The sequence below is a fragment of the Corvus kubaryi genome, unplaced genomic scaffold (assembly GCF_017639235.1).
Source record: "Corvus kubaryi isolate FWS band 111438036 unplaced genomic scaffold, C.kubaryi_AGA036_p1.0 37260, whole genome shotgun sequence".
NCBI lineage: Eukaryota > Metazoa > Chordata > Aves > Passeriformes > Corvidae > Corvus > Corvus kubaryi.
The window spans coordinates 2,768,260-2,793,561 of record NW_024581077.1 but is presented as its reverse complement, the minus strand read 5'-3'; the positions used below and the strand labels follow the sequence as shown (position 1 = coordinate 2,793,561).

The following is a 25,302-nucleotide window of genomic DNA, read 5'->3' as shown; positions in this document are numbered from 1 at the left end:
CAGCTCCCTGAAAGGAGATTGCAGGGAGGTGGGTTTCTGTCTCTTAGGTAACAAGCAATGGAATGAGAAGAAATGGCCTCATTTTGCAGCAGGGGAGGTTTACATTGGATAGTAGGAAATCTTCCTTCACTGAAAGGCTTGTCAAGCACTGGAACATGATGCCCAGGGAAGTGGTGGCATTGCCATCTCTGGAAGTGTTCAAAAGGTGTGTGGGTGAGGCACTTGGGGATGTGGTTTAGGGGTGGGCTTCTCAGTGCTGGATTAATGGTTGGACTCAGTCTTGAAGGTGGTGTTCCAGCCTAAGCAGTTCTATTATTCTAATCTGTGATTCTGTCTCTTTTAAATCTTTGGTATTACTTAAGTCTAAGACTTTCCAGTTAGTGGGTTACACAGCCTGATGCAAGAAGGTACAGTTTACATCTCCCTGCTCTTCCGCAGAGCTCCAAATGATTATACATTTCAACAGATGGGCGTAAGTCTTCAATCTCTGCTGTCCCTTGCACAACTATCAGCCTTGAAAGCAAGGAAACACCTCATTACTTGCATTTAAAATGGAAAAGATGAAACAAAGCTAAGCTTGATTTTCTTGTCTTTTTTTTTCCCCCTCCCTTTTCTGCACTAAGTGAGCAGGGACAAATAGAATCTCAGCAGGTACTGGTGGGATGAAACCTCAGTCCTGGCAGGCTCAACAAAATCTGCCTCCCAGCCTCTTCCCCTTTGAACATGGTGTTATACAAAGATGACAAGAAAGTCGCTGCCTTTGTGAACTTCAAATTTGAATAGAGGAAGCAAAGGTTATAAGAGGAAACAAAACTAATAGGGCCCACAGCCCATCAGGAGTAAAAGCAGGAATAGAAATAGATCAGTGAAATCCCAAGGAGGCTAAGGTCCACACTGCCATTCACACAGGAGGATATCCTCAGGCTATCCTGTATCTTCCTGTCCTCGGGAAATAATTCAGACAGGATGAGCACTCAAAACAATTCCATGGACATGTGGAGAGTAAAGCATGGCTTAAGGTCCCCTGGCTTCTCACCAGTAAAACAACTGGTTTGATTTCACATGGAATATCCAATTTGGGAAAATAAAGCTATCACGTAGTGGATTGAAATTCAAGGCACCACAGAAAGGCGTTCAGACGCTCACAGTCTTGCCAGAAACTTAAAAGCATAAAACCATCAGGTGCTGATTTATCACCTCAAATGGTATTAGATGCTTTTGGTTAGAAACTGCCCAGTGAATTATAGTTTTTTTTGGAAAAGGCTTGGCTTTGCTGCCCAGTCCCTGTAGTCACTGGGTGACTGGTGACCTTACGGTGCTGCTGAGAAGGAAGTGGGTTTTAGCCCACATATCCTGTTTTGTATTTGTACTCTACTCATTGCCCAAGTTCCTGAAGTACATTAAGCAGACTAACATCTGTACAATAACTAACATCTCTTGTGCCTTTTTTGTCTCCTCCCCAGGGGAGATGTGTGGCAGAGTGGCTTGTTCTATTTTAAATGGACTTTTAAAATAACAAAAAAGCACATTACAAAAAAACTACCATGAGATAAGTAATCTTTGAGAGCTCAACAAAAGCACATGGTACATGTGCATAAATAAGATAAAGATACAGAAAGGTGCTGTATAGTTCAAACAGAAGGCACCAAGGTGGGGTTTGGCCCTTCTTCCCACTGTAAGTTTGTTCAGTAAACCAGTCTGGGGAAGGTCCCTCGCCCTGAGCTGATGAGCTGCACTTCCCTGTGGAAAGTTCCTCTGAGCTGAAGGATTAAAGCTGCTGACTTGAGCCTTCAGTCTGATGCTCTCATCAGCCTCGTGGGCTCATTGCCTTGTGCTGCCCGCTGATGTTTGTCATCCAGCTCAGGGAGTTCAGTTCCCAGTAGCCATGCCGTGGGTAGTGGTTACAGTCTTCCATCAGAGCTGCCTGCCTCTCAAGCCATCTGCTAAATGTATGGTTTTATTTTGCCCAAATGCTTTGTGAGTCTTTGGACTCAAAGATGTGCAGGAAAATACAAGGCTTTCTTAATTGAACAATGTTCACAAAGGTTTTCGTATGTGCAACTCAAATTTTGTTGCTCCTTTTGCCATCCTGCCTGCCTCAGCTGACAAGAGTTTCTCTTAAAAACTTACTCATAACTTATGACTTTCAGTGCTGCTTTTTCTAATTTTGTCCTTCCTCTTACTAGTATCAGAATGACTGTTCCTGTGTCAGTAGATCATACTTTGATCTGTAAAACATTTCTGTTGCATTACTGATGATGACTGTGTTATTTTTTATCAAAACTGCTGCATAGTCCTCTTTGCAGAAGCTTAGAACTTTGGTAACTGGTTTGCATTAATTCTAGAATAGTTTTGTTTTAGAAGGGAACTTTGCCATCATCTCATCAAACCTCCCACTCAAAGCAGGGCCAATTTCAAAATTGTGTTGGACAGCTCAGGATCTTGTACTCACTGCTGACATCCTGGCCGCAGTTGTAATTATGAAAATTTTAATTGGAAAAACCACGTATCTGTTAGTATACCATTACCATTGTTTTAACCAGCAGTTAAGGTATTTTAAATGTGTAATAAACAGACTTTTTCTTTTTGTTGTTGTGGTCTGTTCTAATCAAGTCTGGTTGTAAAAGTCATTGCTTTTACCTTACTCCTTTTGCTAAGTATGGGGAAAATCCCTTTCTGGTTCAACTTTTTAATGACATTAAGGGAAAAAAGCTGCAAAAATACCTGGTTAATTTGAGTTGTACAGTATGCTTCACACGGTTGCTGGGGTTTATTACTTGTTTGCATACCTGTTCTGTAAAGAATGGTGAAATAAAGCAATTGTTTGAATGAGACCCAGCAGCTCCTGTGCACAGACCTGCACACTCCTGCTGCACACTTTGGCTACACAACAGCTCCATCTGCTGTTCCTGAACTGCAGCTTTCCCTCTGTGTCCAAACCTTTCACTTCACGATTTTATGTTGATTCTTGGGCTTCCTCCCTCTGGCTTGACACATTTTCGCAGAGTTTTTACTGTTGTGAGAAGATACTCCTTGGGACACCTCCACACTGTGTTTTGATGTTCTGGTTTTAGAATGTCTTTGAATTTCTTTGAAATAACCAGCATTTGTGACACTTTCTTCTCTGACTGCTTTACAAACATTAGGTGTTGTTTTGGTTTGGATTTCTGCTTTTACTCCTCTTGTATGTCATACCCTTGCAAAGACAAGTTGCTACAAGGTATGAAGCCCCACCATCTAGTAATAAAGGAATTTCTGCTCTTCAGCTGAGTAATAGCTACTTGTGATTTTTTTTTTTTTTTTTTCTGGAGAAGTCTGGACTTGTCCGTTCTTCCTGGGATCTTGCACTTGCCCGTGGTTGGATGTGCTATGAATACGATGAACAGAGGTGATTAAGTTGTTGTGGGACTATCAAATTTCTACAGATTGAGGGAGGAATAGGAAAGAATAACATGGCTGATGGCAGTGAAGGGGGTGTACAGCATGTCAGAGTCAAGACAGAGAATCATGTCGCTTTGGTCAACATGGTTACTAAAACCACCAAAAGAGAACTTAAATGCCTGTATTTTTCTCCCTCTTGGTTTTGAGAGACAGACTCACTAGAGCATTGTGATGTTGTGGTTTGTTTTGGGGAAGTGGATTTGCAGATCAAATGAGGAAAACTGTGGTGAATCACGTCTCCAAAGAAAACTAGCCATAATTTGGGAAAATATATGCATGTTGGAGTATCAGTATCCTAATTTTCTAACTTCTGTGAAAGGGGAATAGTAAGATGGGCCTTAGAATCTGTTCTGCACAATACTCCATTGGATAAGCTCAGCCTGGTGTCAAAGTTTTTCTCTGTTTTTTTTTGTTTGCTTGGGATTTTGTTTTTGCTTAGTTTTCCCTCTGTGCTCTTTTTTGTCTGTTGCATGTTAAGCTGCCTGCACTGGTATATATCTTTGTAGTTAGGAAGGTTGAATACTTTTTGGGGTGTAGTCCTCTAGTTGTCACTCTGGCTTCAGGCAAGAAGGATGCAGAATCAAGCTCTAAATCTAAGTGTTTAATTTTAGGTGATTCCATAAAAGACAAACCAGACACATGGGCCTGTTTTTCCTGTCTGCGACAAGCAGCCTAACCAAAAATTTTAAAAAGAGAAATAATTTCTCCCATTTACAAACAGACATGGAACAAAAGATGTATTAGTTGTATTTTTCAATAGTGTTGGAGTTTTTTAAACTATACTGTGACTTTTTAGATGTGCCTTAACTGATCCTTCTCTTTAATTGTCCCAAGATCATATGACCAAAGACTCTTTCAGTTGCTGAGCTTTTTCTGCCTTTCTACATTTAATCACTCTTAATAGGTGAAACTAAAATTAATAACTGCAGATGAAAAAAAAGCAGGTGAGTTATCAGTGTCAAACAAGCCCAGCATGTGCTGTCAGTACTGAAGTTCAGTGAAAGAGCCCTTAAATATGCACATGACATCACCATGTGCTTATGAGTAAGGAGCAAATGGCCTCCCTGAGGAAAACTGTGAAAGTACCTAGAATAGTTTTATTTGGGTCTGGAAGCAGTCACTGAAGTTACTTATTGAAGGCAAAGACCTTGTCTCTGCCCACACCATGCCCAGACCTCCCCCTGCTCCTGCTGTTGTAGCAGTGAGCTGCAGCACACACATTCTCCCACTAGAGTCCAAGAGGGAGTAACCTTTGAGAGAGTTCAGAAAAGACATTTTGCAGCAGATTGTATATCTGAAATAAGTTCCTGTGCTCTCTTTGACCCAAAGCAAATATGAGTAGCTGGATCCTGCAGGTCAAGAGTTAGGCTTTTCTGAGGTGCCTAAAGGAATCTGCCTAGCAGATGTTACTGTGATAACAGCAAGTGCTTGGATTTGTGTGTGATCTGATGTTTTTCAACATAAACTTGCAGATGTTCCCAAAATAGGGAATGTGAAAGTTTGGTTCCTGTAGCATCTGAGAGGTGTGGCAGAGTTTTGGGTGTAGAGGCAGATGGATGGGTGAGCAGAGATCCTCAAGCCAGCAGATGTCAGGCTGTTACCACCAGCAGGAGCTATGAAAGGAAAAGGTGAATTGATGTGCTGATGAAAGTCAAAATTGGGAAGCTACAGGTTGTCTTCAGCTGACGAATAGAAATAATGAAGAACTGTGAATACATGGTAATTAAGTAGGATAGGTCTTCTGGGGTAATTCTGTGGTTTGGTTTGATTTTTTATATTTCATAATAAAAGCCTGCATGGGTATTCCAGAATAAGATTATGCCTATGCAGGGAGATACTTGTAAAAGCAATTGATAAACTTTCCAGTGTGGATGAATTCTAAGGGAAGGGTTGAGGTGGATAGTGAATACAAAGCAGTGTGAGTAAAAGCTGGAAAGAAATGACCTTAGGAAGTGAATTTCTAGTGAGGGAATAAATCTAACACTGTGGAGTTTGGGTTAAGGGGTATGATGTATAGGCTGGCAATATTTGTAGAGCAGTAGAAAGCAATAAAAACCCACTTTCTAACAAGAATCTGTTTAAATTTAATTCTTATGCCAGAAGGAGGAGAGAAAGAAGAGGTGGGGGTTTTGTTGATTTTAGTTTTAGAGTTCTTTTTTGTTTAGTTTGCTGGTTTTTTCAGTTTTTTTAATAACAAGGCTAGTAAGGTTTTCCTAAGACTCAAAACATCTTGTGATGACTCTTTTTACTTGTTGATACAGTTTCATTGCATGAGATACTTTGTGGCCTCTCATCAGGTTTGTCTGACTTCCTAAATATATTTAAAATATCTGATGTGAAGTAGGATGCTATAAAAAGGGCAGGGATGTTTTTTCTTAATGGCTGAAAATAGCATTTCTCCTTCAGTATATGCACCTGTAATTTTGACTTTTTTTTTTCACAAAGCAGAAATAATGTGATGAATTAGGAAGGTAAATTAATGATTTTTTTTTTTATCTGCAAAGTAACTGTCAGCACTCCCAGTGGACTCCAGGATCAGTTCTAGCTTTCTGAACACGTTGCTGTTCCTTGTTCTTACAGATTGATCACTTTGGATTTGATGAAAATCGTACCTTCCAGCAGCGGTATCTGGTAGCAGATCAGAACTGGAAGAAGGACAATGGACCAATACTGTTTTATACAGGCAATGAGGGAGACATCACGTGGTTCTGCAACAACACGGTATGTGGGAAATAGGGGAATTACAATCCTACCTGCCAGGAATGACATACTGAACAAGTGAGGAGGAACAAGAAGACAGTCTCAGAAGGTTGTTGAAAGATAAGTTTGTAATGATGGTTATAGGAGGAAGAGGAAGATGAACAAAAGCACAGAAAAAGTTTAAGGTGGTTCAGGGTCCTGTTTGAAGCCCAAACAAACCAAAGGGATATACTCGTATTAAGTTCCTGGAGCAGTGAAGAAAATTTCTAGAGGAAACACCATAAGGCGCCTTGAACTAACAATTCAGAATTTTGGACCAAATTAAACTTTTCCTGGTATGTTAGGTTCCTCGAGTAAAATGGGAGGTTTTCAGGTTTGGATTTTTGTTTCTCTGTTAAGAAAAATATGAAGGGAGCTGGAAATCAAAGCTAGATAATTCTTGTTCTATGCAATAGCTGTGGAAGTTTTTGCTTCCCTGACTGATAGAAATGCAGAATGGAGTGTGCTTATTTTTCAGCCATTTCAATACAAAGTCCAGTAACGCACCAGGAGGTGGCTTGTGCTGAGCTCGAAGCCACCAAGGACTGCTTGTATGCTTTGTGCTGCCAGCAGACGATCTCTGTCTCCTTCATTCCACAGCTGGTGGTGTTGAGCTTTTGATGGGATACCCTTCCTTTTTGGACGGGGGTGAAAGAGCAGAGGAGGCTGCTGTCATTTCATAGTTCTTCATTTCATAGTCTCATAGCTTTCTGAAGGCAGAGTTTGAAGGGGTTACACGATAAGGCCAAGCAGTAGCAGCAGCAGGCAAACAGCAAGTAGTAAACAGCTTCTTCCATTATCTAAACTTACAGAAGTGTGGATTATATTTGCTAACTGACCAATAAGACTAACACATGATTCCAGTTTTCCTTTTCCTAACCTGTCCTGGTCTAATTCTAACAGTTGTAAGCCTTACACAAGTGTTACATAGGTATTACACAGATTTGCGTGCACAGTTTCTGTCAGCTCTTGTTGTTTATGTGAACACTCTATCTAAAAAATGTGAACAGTGTAGTTCTATCCATATGTTTTGTCTAAAGAAATTCTGTGAAAAGGTAACACTGCTGCAGTAAGAACTGTGTTTAAGATCCCTTTGCTGCAGCTTTTCAATGTTCAAAGCATATTTCTACTAAAAGTTAAAAATCTATATTTCTATTTCACTTTAGTGTGACTTCATGTATCTCAGCTTGTCCAAAGGTTTTAATTCAACGCCTGTGATTTGGCTTCCCTCTGGGCCTGGGTCCAGAGGAGCTTTCACTCCAACATGGTGGTAACAAACTGTTATCAACAAGTAATAACAAGTTGTACTTACTTGTTAGTTGAAAATAACTGTATTGCAATGCTCTAGGTTATTGCTTATTGCCAAACAAGTTTTGTGTTTTCTGTTATGTAGTCCTAGCTCAAATGCATGCTTTTCACCTGTAGCCTTTTTTATTTCCTGTGGATTAAACTCCTTGTGCCATAGGAGTTCTGTTACAATTGCCTGTGTGTAGTCACAAAACAAGGATATTTTGCAGCGTTAAAATGCACATACTGTCTTTGTATGTATCACCTTCTCTGGGTCGATAGATGTTTTGTGTGTTTTCTTACTTCAGTGATACTTTAAAAGCAAATTGCATTCTGTCTTTCTAGTGGCATTTTGATAGTGATAGCCTTCTAATCAAAGTCTTGGAATACACTAGACTGAAAGTAGAGGCTTTTAAACAAGTTGAGTCAATTACTTTCAGTGTCTGTTTTCCTCCAACCAGGGTTTTATGTGGGATGTGGCTGAAGAACTTAATGCCATGTTGGTATTTGCTGAACATAGATATTATGGAGAATCTTTGCCCTTTGGGAATGAGTCTTTCAGTGTAAGTGTCATCTTTTGTCTTCCTAATAAATGTATTCCATACAAACACAATTCTGTGTATTTTAATTCTTGCCAGGGCAATGAGTGTTAACTTGAGTAAGATGTAACCTTTTTGTAACTATCAATTCTAGGGTAAAAAAAAAAGCCTAGAGATTTTTTTAAGTGCTTCAAGGGGCACCTGCAAAGAATGTTTCATTTGTTCTCAGGCACAGATTCAGACCTGTGATTTTAGCTGTAGACCTGGTTTTAGCTGTAGCTACTGTGGGGAATAGAAAGACCCCTGCTGGAAATCACTCATGCTGTCCATAACCTGCCTTCTTTCTCTCAGGATTCCAAGCATCTAAATTACCTGACATCAGAACAAGCTCTAGCAGACTTTGCAGTACTTGTTGAGTACTTGAAGATGACCATTGCAGGAGCCCGGCACAGTCCAGTCATAGCTATAGGAGGATCTTATGGAGGAATGCTTGCAGCCTGGTTTAGGATGAAGTATCCCCATGTGGTGGTTGGGTGAGTGTGCTCATCCTGCTTAAACAGAGCAGGCATTTGTTACTTCCCTGCTATAAATATTACAGCTCTGGGAGAAGTACCATAATTCAAGCTGGCTTGAATTTTTCAGTACTGGGAGAAGGAATCAAGTTACTTTGAATTTTGGAAGAAGCACCTAATAAAGGCAACTGTAGGTCAGCAGGTACTGGATGGTGTATTTTGTCAGAGTTACCTGTTAGATTTGTGAAAGCAGCATGTGAACACTGCCTTGGCACCTAATTTTTTTAGGGTCTCCAGACTTCCTGATGACTTTAGGCAGGTCTTTAATCTCTTCAATGCCCTAGTTACTCTCTTGGAAACAAGAATAGTAATTCCCCTGCCTTTGTCTGCTAGAGAGTATATTTCTGTGGACCAGGGCTCTCTTCATTAGATTTCACACAATGCCTAGTGAGAAAGACTTAATTGATAGACAAGAATGAAAAACAATTAAGTAATCGTCTGAATTTCTACTTCCTGTATTTGCTGATATTGTTTTACTAGTGTACAAGACTTGTATCCTCAGCAGCCTCTGCCTGCAGACTCGTGGAATAATTTTGCAACATTGTGGTTAGTTCACCTAGAGCTGTGTCCTAGAGCTTGTTCACGTAGAGCACAGTGTCCAAGCTGAATTATAAATGCTGCTTAGATAGTGGCTGTGGGGTGGAAGTTCACTTTGCAGGGGTTCAGGATCTCTTATGTCCCTTTGCAGAGCTCTGGCAGCCTCCGCCCCAATCTGGCAGTTTGGTGATTTGGTTCCATGTGGCACATTTTTCAGCATAGTGACCAATGATTTCAAAAAGAGTGGCACGGGCTGCTCAGAGAGCATTCGAAATTCCTGGGATGCTATTAACCACCTTTCCTCAACAGGTAAGACCTCACCAATGTGTTTTCAAAGAATAGTAATGATCAATACTGTGTTATGACTTCCACCTCTGTATGTATTGGGTTTTTTGAAACTCTACTCCTGATATTGAAAACTGCTAAGTGAACGTAGCACTATGTTTAAATGCCTGTTTGGTTGTATCACAAACTTCTTTCAGGCCTGGTGGGATGCAGAATCCAGGTCCAAACATCCCTAAGGTTAAATGAGAAGAGGCTTCAGATCAGAACCTCAAAGCTTATATTCCTTCTGACCAAATAGGCCAGATAGTCATTACTATAAAAAAAATGCTTTGTTTGCCAACTGAGGCATTCAGGAAAAGAAAATTACTGTAATCATTATGAACTCAGTGATAGGAACTCAGTTGGCCTTGAGGAGCTTTTCTAATCTAAGTGATTCTGTGATTATACAACTACCTGAAAAAAAGGTTGTAGTGAGGTGCTGACTAAAATTTGATCTGCTGTGCTTATATGTATGTGGAATAGTTTCACTAAATTAGGCTAAGCAAAAATATTTTTTAGTAGCAGCACAACTGACCTATGTGTTAATGGTACAATGCACTAAGTATTGTTTTATCCATTTATTTTTATTAAAGATGCAGGTTTGCAGTGGCTTTCCAACACATTTCATTTGTGCAGCCCTTTAAAAAATCTTCAGGATGCTGCTGTATTGAAAAACTGGCTGAGTGAAACATGGGTAAATCTGGCTATGGTGAATTATCCCTATAAAGCTGACTTCTTGCAGCCTCTGCCAGCTTGGCCTATACAGGTAATTTAAAACTAATATCTTGTAATATCTTGACCATTTGGTTTAATAATTCCTCTCCTAGCTTGCACCTTTCCTTTTATTTTCTCGGTTCCGTTGAACCAATGTGACTGAGAAAAGACAATCAAGATAATATCGTGTGCATGAGCTGGTTTGTTGCCCCACTGCCACTTGTAGGTATAGTAGGTTATATCAAGAGCCCAGGAGAAGAAAAGTGCCAGGGATGACTGAGAAACCTCAGCTGTCCTGCAGAGCTGTTCTTGAGCAGTAGAAATACTGCACAAAATCTAGAGTTTCTGATGTGAGACTTAGCTGACAGAGCTTGCAACTGAAAAAGTTTTGAGCCTATGTCCTTTTTGATGTGGGAAAACTAGTGAGAGAGAAAATGTGGATTTTCGCAAACATATTCCTTGCAGGGTCCCTTCTCAAAGCAGAACCTCTTTTTATGCTTGCAAGTCTTCCTTGTGCAGTTCTGTTTATCCACAGTGCTTTCTCCAAGGTTTCTATTTCCTTGGAGTGTTTTTATTCTTTTAAATACTCTGGCTGAATTTCCCTGCTGGACTTTGGGTTACTGTGTAAGGTAGGTGAGGCAGATAAAATATAAGTATTTTAGGCAGTAGTTAATTATAAACCAAAGTTTTTCCCTTGTGTAGAGCTGCCTGTTGGAGGAGAGAGGGAAATTCATTTGTCCTATGTGGCTGTCTGCAAAGAGCAGTATGAACACATTGAAAATTATTTCTGATTTTTTATCAGTCTGAAAGAACCCAAGAAACCCAAGCTCACCACCACCACTGTCCATGTTACCTGTTAGACTGAGGTATAACCCTAACCTAGAAAAAGCCACTACCCATCTGGACAAAAGCCACTACCCATCTGACGTATGAAATCTGATTTATATAAGCTGTTAAGATACTTTCTTTTCTGAAACAGAAGCTCTAATACAGCTCTGAGGGTGAGAAAGGGAGGAATATGTGGACTTGATGATCTTGGAGGTCTTTTTCCAACCTTAATGAGTAGCTGGATAGATATATATATGTATGTATGTAGTTTAATCTGTTCTCTGTTGTGAGTTGCCACATCAAACTGCAGGGAACCCCAGTCTATACGTGGAATGTCTCTGTTATATATCTGTATGTGCTGTCTTCAATTACAGAGGTACTAAATACTATTTATTAAATATAATCTATTTTAAAGTATGGGAGATGGATTGAAAAATTTGGTGAATGAAACATTAAGGTGGCACTGTTGGGTTTGTTAAATTTTTTTTTGACCAGGAAATATAAAGTTTCAGGTTCATCATAGTAGCATGCACCACACACATGTAATACTACTTTTTGTGATAATCAGGATATATCATTTCATAGACACTTTCTGGAAGTGGTCCAACTGTACTTGGAAAAGAAATTAATATCTTACCAGGTATCATGTATTAATATTTAATTCCTATAGATTTAGACATCTCTTTTCATTGCAGGAAGTCTGCAAGTTCTTGAAGGATCCCAGTCTCTCTGAAAAATTGTTGCTGCAGAATGTTTTCCAGGCAGTAAATTTATATTACAATTATACAGGAGAAGCCCCATGCTTAGATGTGTCGCAGACTGCAACAAAGAGTCTGGGTGAAATGGGTTGGTACTACCAGGTATGCACACTAATCTTTATAAATTACAAGTCAGTGAGGGTTTTTTGATCTAGAGCTGATGAGAACTGTCATTTATCTGTCAATATATTGTGTCAGATGTATTGCTGTACTGATGACAGATGTAGTCACAAACTAAGTATGATTGTAGTGTGGAAGGCAAGGGAAAAGAGAAGCAGCTTTCCCAGGAGGTTTAGGTTGTATCTTCATTATCTAGCTAATTGTTGAGTTTTACCTCTTCATATAGACTGGAAAATGATGTACAGCAAGCAGTTGTAAATTATCTACAGCAGTCAATTGTATGAGGTTTAACAAGGCCAAGTGGTGTGTCCTGCACTTGGGTCACAACAACCCCATGCAGGGCTAGAGGCTGGGGGCAGAGTGGCTGGAAACCTGCCTGGTGGAAAAGGACCTGGGGTTGCTGGCTGACAGCAGCTGAACATGATCCAGCAGAGTGCCCAGGTGGCCAAGAAGGCCAGTGGCACCTGGCCTGTATCAGCAATAGTATGGCTAGCAGGATCAGGGCAGTGACTGTCCCTCTGTACTCAGCACCTGGTGAGGCCACACCTCAACTCCTGTGTTCAGTTCTGGGCCCCTCACTGCAAGAAAGGCATTGAGGGGCTGGAGCGTGTCCAGAGAAGGGTCTGGAGCACAAGTCTGGTGGGGAGTGGCTGAGAGAGCCTGGGATGTTTAGTCTGGAGAGAAGGAGGAGGCTGAGGAAAGACTTTAATGTTCTCTACAGCTCCCTGAAAGGAGATTGTAGGGAAGTGGGTTTCTGTCTCTTAGGTAACAAGCAACAGAATAAGAAGAAATGGCCCCAGGCTGTACCGGGGAAGGTTTAGATTGAATATTAGGAAAAAGGTCAAGCACTGAAACAGGCTGCAAAGGGAAATGGTGGAGTCCCCATCCTTGGAGTATTTTAGAAGACACTATTCACTTTGGTGCACATTTAGCAGTGGACTTGGCAGTTTAGGTTTATGGTTGGGCTTGATCTTAAAAGATCTTTTCCAGACTGAATGATTCTTTAATAATTTGGTGGTAATTACTGATTAAATGCTGTTTGAACTTTCTTTTTAAAATACTGCAGTAACAGCTATTGGATGTTCTTCTGGGAATACTTCTTACTGACCTGCCCTTTCTTTCAGGCTTGCACTGAGATGGTGATGCCTTTATGCACAGATGGTGTCCATGACATGTTTGAGCCTCAGAAGTGGGACTTTGATGCGCTTTCAGAAGAGTGTTACAGGATGTGGGGAGTGAGGCCTCGCCTCTCTTGGATTCTTTCTATGTATGGAGGAAAAAACATCAGTTCACACAGCAACATCATCTTCAGGTGAGCTTTGTTTCAGCTGATAGTGTAGAGGCTTCCACCAGTTTGGGTTGTCAGTGCAGAGAATCTGCCCCAAGTGGTAAAGGGATCTGTCTCCAGCATTCCAGCTGAATAAATGATGGGCATACTTTGTGTTGCTGTTGAGAGTAAAATGATCAGTCTGCAGTGGCCAACAATGCCAACTGTTCTGTTACTGCCTGTGTGACTGTAAAAGAAGAATCTGGGCTGGGATTCTGCCAAACATCTTTCCAAGTGGATTCCTTCTTATCTTGTGGCCAAAATCCAGGTTTCCCATGCTGGTAAATTCCTACTTTTATGAACCCAAAGCACTGTTCCTTACGTGTAAAAGGAGAGTCTAAATGAGCTCTAGCTATGACACAGAATCTTGGTCACCAAAATTATTGCTCTGAGTGATAGCCTTGTGAAGGGGCTGGCATGGCATTCCTTTTTCCCTTTTGATACAGAAAAGAGAGGGAATTGACTTTGGGAGTTTTTCTATTACTGCCAACAGCCCTTTTTCTTTCAGTGGCATTTAGGCAAGTTTCAGCAAACTTGTATAAGATCCAAATACAAAGATGTTTCTATTTTGGTAAGGAATACTGGTAATAAAACAAAAGTTTGTCTGAAACACCTTTGTGTGTGGCCAAAAAGTGAAAGAAATGCTTCAGTCTAACACAAGAAACTAGTGCATGCTGCTTGCTCTCTTTTCAGCCTGCCCTTACATTTAAGATTAAACTCTTTAAAGGGAGGTTCATGTAGTTGTACTTATGCTGGGAGGTGATCCAGGTGAGTACTCTGTCCACCAAGTTCTTATGTGGAAGGGAGGTGTTCCACACACCCATTGAGGCCTCAGGAGTCCTGACTTGCTGTACCTGTTGCCCACTGTGGGAAGCTCCTGGATATATATTCCTCTGTGTTCTGGTTTAAATTGTTCAAGGCCTTTTTGTAAAACACCTTGCCACTTCTACAAACCAGCTCAGAATTAGTCTTTTGGATGTGGTAGATAGGTGTGCATTTCAAAAGTAGAAAGTTCTCACTTGATTTGGGGATTATTTTCTGGATTGCAGCTGTTAGTGTCGGTCTGTTTGGCTGCAAAGGCCTGTTGCTTTCCTCGTTTGCCTCTTGCTGTTTCTATCCCAGCAGGGTATCTACTCAGAAGTGAGAAATCACACCCTTTTTTGGAAAACTTGTAAATAAAAAAAATTTGTTGGTTTCACTTAGTTTCTGCAGAGTGTTGCTTATTTCCAAGGCTGCACAGCTCTGTACAGTAGAAATCTGCTTTGTAAGCGATACAAAGCAAACAAATCTAAATAAGTGTTTAAGAATTTATGCCAGCTGAAGGAGCTGGAAATGAGAAAAGCCTGAAAGCAACCAAATGAATGTTAAAGTAGTGCTGTACACACAAAGCTTTTGGATCTCAAGCTGGGATGTTTCTCTTCAAACAAATACATTGTCAACACTGTACATTTTATATAAGAGCCTTTTATCCTCAAACACTGCAGAGTGCTTTACAAAAAACATCCCAATGTTTACCAGGGGATGTGGCTCCCTGTGGGGTGAAAAGGACTGTGTTTCAAGTGACAGGCAACTTGCACAACAGTGTAGTGCAGGAAGGGAAAAGTGCTCCATCTAACGAGAACCACTGTAGGGTGGATTTTTCCAGACGCAGTAGGATTTGGCCCAGATGCTTAAACTGGTGCTGCTGCTTCTCCCTGTGCGAGCAGTGCATCACTCTGCACAGTCTCACTGTAGTTTGTACTGTGTGGCATTAATGCAGGGAATTCCATTGCCCCTCTGGTACCTTCCTGGAGTTGTGTAGTGTGTGAGTGGTTACTTAGGCTGTGAGCAGGTGGTAATTGCCTGTCCTGGGCAGTACGTCTTTATTAAAACTAGTTTGAGGAAATTAGGGATTTCAGACCACTGTTTCCCTTTTCTCTTCCAGCACTCCTCTTTTCACTCCTCTTACTGGAGCACTTGGTGTGGAAGTGCTGCACGGTGGTGGGAAGTGACATTTTAACACTGTTCATGCGTGTGGTAGCAGCTGTAGTGTCTCATCATCAGTGTGCTATGGTAGTCAAAACCAGCCCAGGCTATATCAGACAGTATGAAATTTGGTGTGCACAGTCCAAAAATGGGTATTTTTCATTCTCAATGAATCACATCTAGGTTGTAGGCTTCTGAGTCAGGGCAGCCACATATCCAGTTCTGCACTGGCAGGGGAAAGGCAGAAAGTGAAGGCTCTGTTTTAAGAGATTCTGGTGCTCTGTGCAGAAGGGAGAATTGTAAGCACTAAAGAAGGGAGTGGTGGCAAAGAAGAGAAGGCACAATGATGCCTGGCTGAAGAGAAAAGGTGAGAGAAAAAAGCTAGTAACAGGAAACATGACGGTTGTGGAGAGTGGTCATGTTAAAAAGAGGATGCACAGACAGGGCTGCTAAGATTGTGTAAAACTTCTGGGCAGGGCAGGAGGGCTGAGGAGATTGAAGAGAATATAGGAGAGGGAACTCTGTGCTGTGGGGTGGGCAGAACCTTATGTATGCTGTCAAGGAAGTATATGAATTGAAAACAGGACTTGCATGCTGATTTTTGCATTGGTTTTTTTCTGAAGTCCTGCTTGCCTGGCCACTGCAAAAAAAGTCTGACTTTTATTCTTTCTCTTCTTCTGCTTCTTTGGTTTATGCTGGGAAATTCCTGTCCTGTGAGATGGGCAACTGAATACTTAAATGCATGCTTAGTTTTAACACATAAATAATTCATTCCAGTTGGAATGATCTTAAATCTGCAAAAACTGTCAAGATTCATGGTTTTGTGGTGAGCCCTCCATCCCCCCTACCTTCAAGTTTCACTTCCCAAACTGCGTCAGCACCTCTGGTGCCATCCTTTGGCAGGAGATACAGAGGATGCAGCCAGAAGCTCACAGAAAAGCCTGTGGCATGCTTAGTTTCCACATGGCTAGGACCAAAAGATCCAAATTCATGTGCATCATGGGTCTCTCAGCAACTCATCCCCCTGTTGCCAAGGTGCTCTGCTGATTCAGGTGACCTTTTAAATCCAATGCTTTTGGCTTATTGGGCAACTCTCTATGCTTTTTGTTTTGTGGATACAAAATGTTTCTCTTGTTCTAAGTCATATTTAGAATCACTGAAAGTAAAGAACTACTAGTCGGATTTTTTTTTTCAGTGGTGAAACAAATGAAATATTAGTTCAGACCCCATCAGGTTTTTACTCTTGGTTATTTCTAAAAAAGCTCTTGTTTTTATTTGCTATTTTTCTGTTATTTCATGGTGCTGCCATTGTGGTATTTTTCTAGCTCCAAATCTGTGCCCAAGGATGTTTTAATTTCTTAGATCCCTCTAGAAATTTACCCTCTCATAGCATAGGTCATCTCTGACATTTCCTTTTGTGGGCAGGTCCAGTGTTTTAAGTGAGGAACAGATCTAGGTTTGTGTAGTTCCACAAGTATATGTTTGTTTTCTTTGTGCAGAAAGATGGGCCGTGTGTGGGAAGGGCATTGCAATAAAGGAAAATATGATGTTGTAGAGGTTATTGGGTCAAGTCCAAACCTAGGAATGAGAGATGGAAAGCTCTCTCCCAGCTGAGCCATTGGCTTGCTCTATGAACTATTATTTGGAGCCATATCTATAGTGTAAGGAATTCTTTTAATTGATTTGGGGTGAGAGAGGAGGGGGAGTAAATGGCATTAAATTGTCCTTTCACAGTGGAAGAGTAATTTTAGACAGTTTTTTAAGGGGTAAAATCTTCATTTTCCTATGGTTGTTATTAAAGTCAGCAGGCTAATCCAAGCATTTCTTTGCAAAACCAGGTTGGCACTCAGCTGAGACAGCAAAAGGTAGAACTTCCTGAAAATTCAGCTCTAAAGGGTCCAGTGAGTGATTTTTTTTATGGCAGGCTGCAAAGAACAAAAGTGAAGTGCTTTGATTTGGGAATTTGGACATGTTTTGGTAGAGGGAAACCTGAAACTTTTATGACAATTACAGGTAGCAGCAGATTTCTCTTCAGAGGCTTTTGCACTGTTACAGGTTATTATCTGAATTAGCAAATAACTAATGAGAAGTGTAGCCTTGCTTAAGCTGATGATAGCTCCATACCTCTGTCAAGATGACTCCTCTCAGCAGAGGGGTGGGCACAAGACATTAAGACAGGGCTGAGGTCTCTTTCTGTTGCTGGCATGTGCTAAACTAGTAGCAATGTTGATGTGAGCTACAGCCTCACTGCTGACTGCTGTGCACATGTACCCTAATGAAATAGTCTTTCCTTCCAGCAATGGTGGCCTGGATCCGTGGTCTGCAGGTGGGGTGACCCAGAACATCACCAACTCCCTCGTGGCAGTTGTGATCCCAGATGGAGCCCACCACCTGGACCTACGCAGCCGTAACCCTTTGGACCCCAAGTCTGTACAGCAAGCTCGAGCCTTGGAGATCTGCCTCATGAAGCAGTGGATTGAAAAGGCCAGGCACAGCCACTGAAGTGGCACTGCAGCAACTGTGGCCATTACACCTCTCTTGGCTTTGCTGGGAGTAGGGCCAGGCCTCGTGATATGGTCATTGGAGCATTTCCCTCCTGCTTCCTCACCTGCACTGCAGTGGTCATCATTGCTTGTGTCCACGAGAGAGGCAGGCAGCAGATGGATGGAGAGCATTCTCAGATGATAAACTCCAGTCAAAGTGCAAAGGATTGAGCTGCCTGCTCTGGTTTGCTTTCCTCTTCTGCTCTTCTCAAATGCTGTACTTTACCACATAGTAATGGGTTCCTGTTCTAGGATTGTTGCCCTTCTCCTTGCTGTGCTGAGTGATTGTCCCATGTGGGATGTGGCAGTACTGTTGATGGTGAAACTCCTGCTGCCTCCAATGTGATTGAATTTCAGACATCCTCTGCTGGTGGAGATAATGAGGGAACAGAAATCACATCTTACTGTGATGTTTGGTGGAGAGGTAGGGAAGGGCTGGGAAAGCTGGCTGTGCTGTTTGTAAGGAAACTAAACAGCCCTTACCCTTTGTAATGAGTATTGGAAAAGAAATAAAGATACAACTTTTTTTCTACCTAGTTTTCCTGCAGCTTATTAATTGGTGGATTTTTGTATTCTGTGCTGTATTGAATGGTCAGGGCTGGGCCCAGACTCTATTGATAACTGGCTGAGCATGCACAATATGCATCAGGATTTTATTTCTTCTTTTGCTATGTCTCCTAATTCTGAGAGATGTCGCTATCTGTGATGATGGTTACCAAAGAAAATGAGTATATTTTGTGTGTGTATGTGTGTGTATCCCTCACAAACACTTAGCTTTTTAAAATCAGGAAGCTTTTGAAGCTCTTCTCTTGAAGAGCAAGTGTGACACTTGTGGTGGCTGGATCTTATGAAGTGACAAATAATTGGGGCTGTGCCTTGTGTGGGTTCTTCCCTCCCCTCCATTCTGTGTATTGTTCAAATTCTGCATGATCTGTTTGCTGATGGCTCTTCAATAAAAGCCTTTTAAAAAAAATTGTTTGCTAGACAAACTATTGAAAACACAGAATGCAGCTATTCCCTTGGATCAGCCTAAAGCCTGATGCTGAGCTCACCAAGCCAGGTGCACTGGGCTTTCTGTAAGGCTTCCAAACCAGACAAACTGCCCTGATTCATGAGACAGCATATTTGACATTAATAAATGGCTGGGGCAGTCCCCTTGTTTTCCAGCTTTGGCTTCATTCACACTGCAGCCCTTCTTCAGAAAGGATTCTTTGCAGTTTAAAGGACAACTCCATTTTAGAATGACTCAGGCAAGTCTTCGTGTCCCCAGACTCTTAAAATTCCATCTGTGTTGAAAAGTTTTCTCAGCTTTGATGATATGCCTGATAGTTGAGTATTTTCCTAAAATCCCAGGTGGCCTTTTCTGTTTCCAGTCTTGTCCTGTCCTCTGGGAACAAGGCGAGCCCAACACTGAATTTTTATCTTTTGAAACACTCTTACGTATCTTCTTTCCAATAGATTGTCTTTTTCCTCATCCAGTGTTAAACATGGCATTTATGTTCAGACTGCAATCGGAACCTCCCATGCTTTTGAGCAAGGTAATTTCTTACAGAGACTTCAGAGAACAAGACCAGAACTACAGGGCTAAAGGATAAGCTGTGTAGGATTTGCCTGAAACCTGTTGACTGAAAGCTGTTAGTGTTCCCCTTTTCCAATAGTTCCAGTTTTAGCTGTAAATATACTCCAGACTCTCACTTACAGACTTTATAATAACATGTCCTTGATTCTTTTGAAACAAATAAAATGTTATTTTTTCATCAGTTATGTTACAGCAGAGTTTTTAGAAATTCTGTTGTATCTTCTTACATGTTAATTGATGTGTGGTTATGTCCTGGTTTACTGCAGGGCAAGGAATGAAACCTATAAGAGTTAATATAAATTTGGGGATCAGAAATGGTTTAATTGAGCAAACAAGATCCTGGTCCAGTTGCTCCCACTCGCCCACTGATTGCTCAGGATGCTACTCAAAGTGAAAATTTTAGGATAAGCATTTCTGTGTTGTATGGATAAAGATGTGAACAGCCCAAATTAACAGCTACTGTATATTATTAGTCAGCTTGTGTCTCCTCTCTCTCCCCTGCTAGTGAACTTGCTGTCTCAGGAAACAGCTGCTGCTTTGTTGTATGGAAAACACTTTTTAGTTTCAAGCAGCATAAGTAATTTAAAGTTTCATTTCTCTTTTTACTCCTTTCATAAGTAGAAAAAAATTACCTTCAATAACATTTAAAACAACATACAATTTTTAAACTTTAAGATTTGTAAAATGCCACTTAAAATTTTTTTCAGAGGGGTTTTGTTTGTGCTTTTTGTTTATTCGTGGGGGGTTGTTTAATAATCTCACTATTCCATTCAGTTTCTGTCTGTGAGACTGATTCAAGTTGACTTTGGATCAGGTTCTTACTGGTTGGACCAGCTTATGAATTTATGTGACTTGTTTTTACGTGATTTTTAATTGATGTTACTTTTTACTGTTTTCCCATCAAGCTGAGTAGTTGAAACTTTAGGTCTTACTTATCTCAAACATTTAGACTTCATCTTAAAATCCATTTACACATCTCTGAATGCTACCAAGGGAGTGTCTTGTGGTTTGGCTACCTCATCTAAATGTTGGCTCTCCTGTGTGTTTCATACAGGTGAGAATGAGTTGGGCCATAACAAATGGTTGATTTATCTTTCCAGGCATATGATGGTGGGCCATACTTCATCTCAGGCTTATGTAAGTCCTTGGCATGTGTCAGAAATTACTGGAATTTAAAACTGTATGTTTCTTGCTCACTGGGAAAAATGCAGCTGGAAAAAGAATTAATGTTTTCCCCAAAGCATGAATCTTAGAGGTGAACCTGCAGTTTGTATCAATAAAAATGCATTAAAATAATGTTGAGTTTCTGGAACTGGATTTTGTTTTGGAGGGACATGAATCTTTATCCTTTGGCAGATTCCAAGTTCTGCAAGCGATACTGTCTTGTTTGTACTTGTCTCTTGAGGAGTGAGAGGAAAACTGGTTACAGGAATCCTCGAGTCACATGCATGGATGACAGATGGTGAGTCTGCACTCCTTTGGGAGTTTCTCTCTTCAGAGCTTTGGCTGTGGTGCAGAGCAGGTGTACGGGCTGGTTGTTCTCTGTAGGTGACCACACTGAATGCAGTCAAGCTACCTATAATGGGGAAAGTCCATTTTCCTTTTGAAAGCTTTCCCAGGCAAAAACACACTTCCCACACGTCAGTAATGAGGAAGGCTGTGAGGACAGATCTGTAAGTCCCCTGACCTGGCAAGGGGAGGTTTTTACCAAATAGTTAATAGGGCAGAGCTAAGGCTGCAGAGTCTTGGGAAGGAGGTAAATAGGTTCTGCAACTCATTTTGTTTGTAAGGTAATTTTAATTTTGAAGATGATCAAATATTTAATCATCAAAGGAGTGTATAGAAAGGGAAGTCCCTCCTGGAGCATGGATTCTACATCACAGGAAAAGTGAGAATTTTTGTCTCCCATGCTGTCTGCCCACCAAGGATATTGCAAAAAATGTTATTATGCTTTAAATAAAGGGATTTGTTTTTCTATCTGTGCTCTTAAAAAGGGTATTTAGCTGTTGTGAATCGAATCTCTAAGGAATCATGAGTGACCTAAAGAGCTTTATGTAGGTTAAAGACTGCACATAGACACTTGGGTATTTTAGCTCCTTGCCGGACTAAGGGTGGAATCGTTGTGTCTTTCTGGCAGTCAGGAGGACACTATAAAACCACTAAACATGGGATGAAAGAATACAGGGGATTGTGTACTTCAAACCTCCATTTTTAGTTCTCCCCCGTTGATTCAGAGCATCATTGTTATGCTGTAACTGGTGTCCTACTGGGTGTTACTACTGTAGCCTCTAGGATTTGGGGTTTTTTTTAATAGTCTAACCTCTCTGTGTGTTTTTAAAGTAAAGTCTTGGTCTTACAGAGATGACTTTGCAAATCGATGGTTTTTTAAGACTGTCCCTGTTAAAAAACCTGAAATGGTTTGTTTTAGCAGTGCAGGTTAGCAGAAAATGTGCAGCGAAGCAGTGGCAAAAGATATGAATTGAAGATATTTGTGGTAAATTAACGGTGCTTAAGTACTTTTTAATTTTCTCCTTCTATTGTTAAAAAAAAGATGGCTTTTATCATTTAAAGATACTGGGCATTGGAGCTTCCACTGGTGTGAGAAGACTCGTGCTCCTATATTATTTTGATTCCTTGATTTCCCAGCACTGCCTCCAGCTGCAGGAATATAAGCCTTTCTTTTTTTACCCCCCAGGCCAACTTCATCTTACCAGCAAATGTGAAACTATTTGATCCACATGCTTTGGGGCAGTGTCCTTCTCTGTGTCCTCTCAATAATACGAGCCCAATGAAGAAATTGCTTTACAGCAGAGTTAGATTGCTGACAGCTGATGGCATTGCTACCCTGAACCCTGCTGAGGTGGGGACTCGCTCTGTGCTCCCTGCAGCCCCAATGGGGATTCTGTCAGAGACAGCAATGCCCTCAACACCCACAACAGGGAGCAGTGAGGATGTGCTCCTTCAACATGGAGCACTTCATAGCTGTGCTCTGTAAGGCAGTGATAAGCTCAACCTCAGCTGTTGCTAATCTTGCAGTTGGGTTTTGGGTGCCAGATAATCAGCAGAGGAAAATCAGCTGTGGGGATGCTTTGGGTGTAACCTGTGGGCATCTCCATGTGTAACAGTGTTCTCTCCAAAGTCCTCAGTGCTGTACCCAAGTGTTTCCTGGGTGGGGAGAGGGCTCCCCAGGGTGGGTGGGGGCTGCCCAGCTCTCAGGGACTTTTCCCTCCACTGGTGATTTGAAAGATCTTTTGGTTCCATCCCCCAGTTTAGAAAGTAGAGGCAGTGAAACACTGAAACCGGGAATAGCAAATCCCTTCCGTTTGTCTTGTTGTTTTCTAATGTATGCGACCTCTCTGGGTGGTTTAAGCGGTTTAGGTACTTTCTATAAAAGGGATCTTTTAACGACAAAACTAATGTGATTATCTTACCAAGTGTGAGAGGCGTATTCAAGGTTTAAAGAAAATCTGTTAGAATAGCTGAATGTATCTGCTTAATCCTTTCTCTAATGTGGGTGGACAATGCTCTGGGAAGCAATTGGTCTTTCTTTCTTAGAGTAAATGCCTGGTCTCCAGAGGTAGGAACTTGTTTGCAGCTTTTTATACCCTTACGCTTCACCTTCTAGAGAATACAAAGGCGCAGGAGAGAGGCAGAGAGCTTTGAGAGGCCAAGTTTTACCTCAAATAGCTGGGGGTGTAACCAATACAGGGCCAATTCTGGCAGGCTGAGCACTCTCCACTTCTTTTGACTGCCACCTGAATAGAGGGTCCTCCTTTTTGCCCTCCTGCAAAACCACATTCCCTGCAACATGGAATATAGGAATGCTTTCTCCTTTCTGAGCATGTGGTGAAGTCATCTGCAGTTACTTGGATGACAAGACCCTGTCTGGTTTTGTGCCTTGGATGAGCAGCCCTACCCATGTGGGTCCATGGCTTTAGACCCAAAAGTCCAGTTTTCCATATCAACCCCTTGGAAAGATTTGGACCTGCTGACAGGGTGACGCCTGATGGCTGGGAGGACAGCACCAAGGGGCAATGCTGCAGGATGCAGCCACAGCTAGACCTTGGCTGGCACCAGCCTGGTGGTGCTCAGCTTTTCTGCTGTTCATAGGCCTGTGCCTGTGATTCTTTGGTTTCCCCATGTCCATCTGAAGGCACAGGTCTTAGACACATTAGGAAATCTTATTGTCAGGAGCAGTTAGCAAGATAGGTAGAACCCTCCATGTTGCTGAAGCATTAAAAAGCAAGTAGTGGCTCTGGGACTCTTTAGCACTTGGATTTATAGTAGAAACAAACAGGTTGCATTTTCTAATTTGTTATCTGGGCATCCTCAAAACAGCACATCAAGAGGAAAAGGATATTGAACTATTGCCTCTCTCAGTTGGAATGAAACACAGTCTCCTCGTACCACCCAGCAGAGCAACACAGGAAAAAGAGGTACCTCAACATCAGTGTATCTTCCTCACAAAGACAGACACTCAGCTATAATCCTATGTCTCATCTACCTGCCTTGGCTGTGGACTTGGTGCTGGGTTCTCTGCTCTGAAGAGAGAGTGTTCAAGAACTTAGTTCACCACCTAAAAACCAGTCCCAGATTGTATCAACCTGAATATTCTGAAGGAGGGAAAAACAATTTGCGCAGGTGAGGCCTTGTTGTCTCTCCCATCTCCCCCTGCTGTACAACCAGTAATCGTGGTTCAGGTTGATGGGACCTCAGGGGGTCTCTTGTCCACCTCTCCTGCTCACAGCAGGGTCAGCAACAGGGTTAGACCAAGATGCTCAGTGATGTATCCAGTTGGGTCCTGAAAATCTTCAAGGATGGAGTCTGCACAGCCTCTGAGTGTTTTGCTCATCTGTCCACATGGTGGAAAGATATTGCAACTCGTCTGAACCCCTTATTAAGTTGACATGTGTTTTTATCCTCCCACCATGCACCACTATAAAGAACCCTATTCTGTCTTCTTGGTGAGCCCTGGAGGCTTCTGGTAGGTGCCACCAAAGCTATTCCTTTTCCAGGCTGAATGAGTCCAGGTCCCCTGTCCTCTTCTCATACGTCAAGTGCTTCAGACTCAGCCATCTCAGTGGTCCTCCACTGAACTTGTTCCAGCTGATCACTGACTTCTACTGGGAGGCCCTGAATTGGCTGCGGTATATGATCTGTGGCCACCAAGCACCAGTTAGAGGGATCCCTTCACTGGATCTCCTGGCTCTGCTCCTATTCATATGGCCCAGGAGGATGTTGGTCTTGCTGCCAGGACACACTGCTTAGCTGGCTTTATGTCCAGTTTGATGTCCAGCAGGATCCCCAAGACCTCTTCCACAGAGCTGCTCCGCAGGCTGTCAGTGCCCAGCCTGCACCACTATAATGGGCCCTTCCTTCCCAAAGGGACAGGATTTTGTGCTTGCTCTCTTTGAATTCCATGAAATTCTTATCTCCTTCTTTCAGCACATGTATGAATGGTCACCCTTCCTTCAGTTCTTTCCTCCAACTTGGTGTCATCTGCAAGACTAAGACGTTCCAAAGAACTTGAAATTTGAGAACAACATAGCTACTTCATTGTCTTTCTTGTAGAAGATATCCTTGGACTAGTTTTGAAAGCACTTGTTCTCTAAAGTTTTTGCATCAGTGACTACCTTCTTGCTGTCTGCATCCCTACATCAATCCTGTCACGGATTCTGCAGCTGAGATCTGACCAGCTGCCAGGACAAGGGAGGAAAAACTTTGGCTGCTCTGAGCTTTAGAAGTGATGTTCAGTCCTCACAGCCTCTGTGCTGCAATGAAAACAGAGCCCAGTCATTTTTAAGAGGGACTGTGGTACAGGTTTAACAGTTAGTCACTGTCCAAGCAACTGGGATGAGGAAGAGGAGCAGTCCGGGCTGCCTCCATACAAAGGGTAAGGGATTTCTTTTGGAGGGTGGTTCGTAGGGCCAAACGAGTCTGGGAGAACTATGCATCAGATCACCAGTGTTTTGTCACAGGTATTATATACCCATTTTGTAAGTAGGCAATTTGGACCAGAATAAGACAAG

At 41.8% G+C, this 25,302-nt stretch overlaps 1 protein-coding gene across 1 annotated transcript in view; it reads left to right on the top strand.

The window, feature by feature from the left end:
- LOC121662660 (prolylcarboxypeptidase) overlaps positions 1–20,569 on the top strand; it is a 30,424-nt gene extending 9,855 nt beyond the window's left edge. Inside the window, exons 2-9 of the mRNA XM_042024045.1 lie at positions 6,022–6,162; positions 7,929–8,030; positions 8,358–8,539; positions 9,267–9,424; positions 10,033–10,205; positions 11,677–11,841; positions 12,984–13,171; positions 17,449–20,569. Coding sequence (XP_041879979.1) covers positions 6,022–6,162; positions 7,929–8,030; positions 8,358–8,539; positions 9,267–9,424; positions 10,033–10,205; positions 11,677–11,841; positions 12,984–13,171; positions 17,449–17,653 — 1,314 coding nt within the window. The 3' untranslated portion in view covers positions 17,654–20,569. The remainder of the gene's footprint in view (positions 1–6,021; positions 6,163–7,928; positions 8,031–8,357; positions 8,540–9,266; positions 9,425–10,032; positions 10,206–11,676; positions 11,842–12,983; positions 13,172–17,448) is intronic.
- The last annotated feature ends 4,733 nt before the right edge of the window (positions 20,570–25,302 follow it).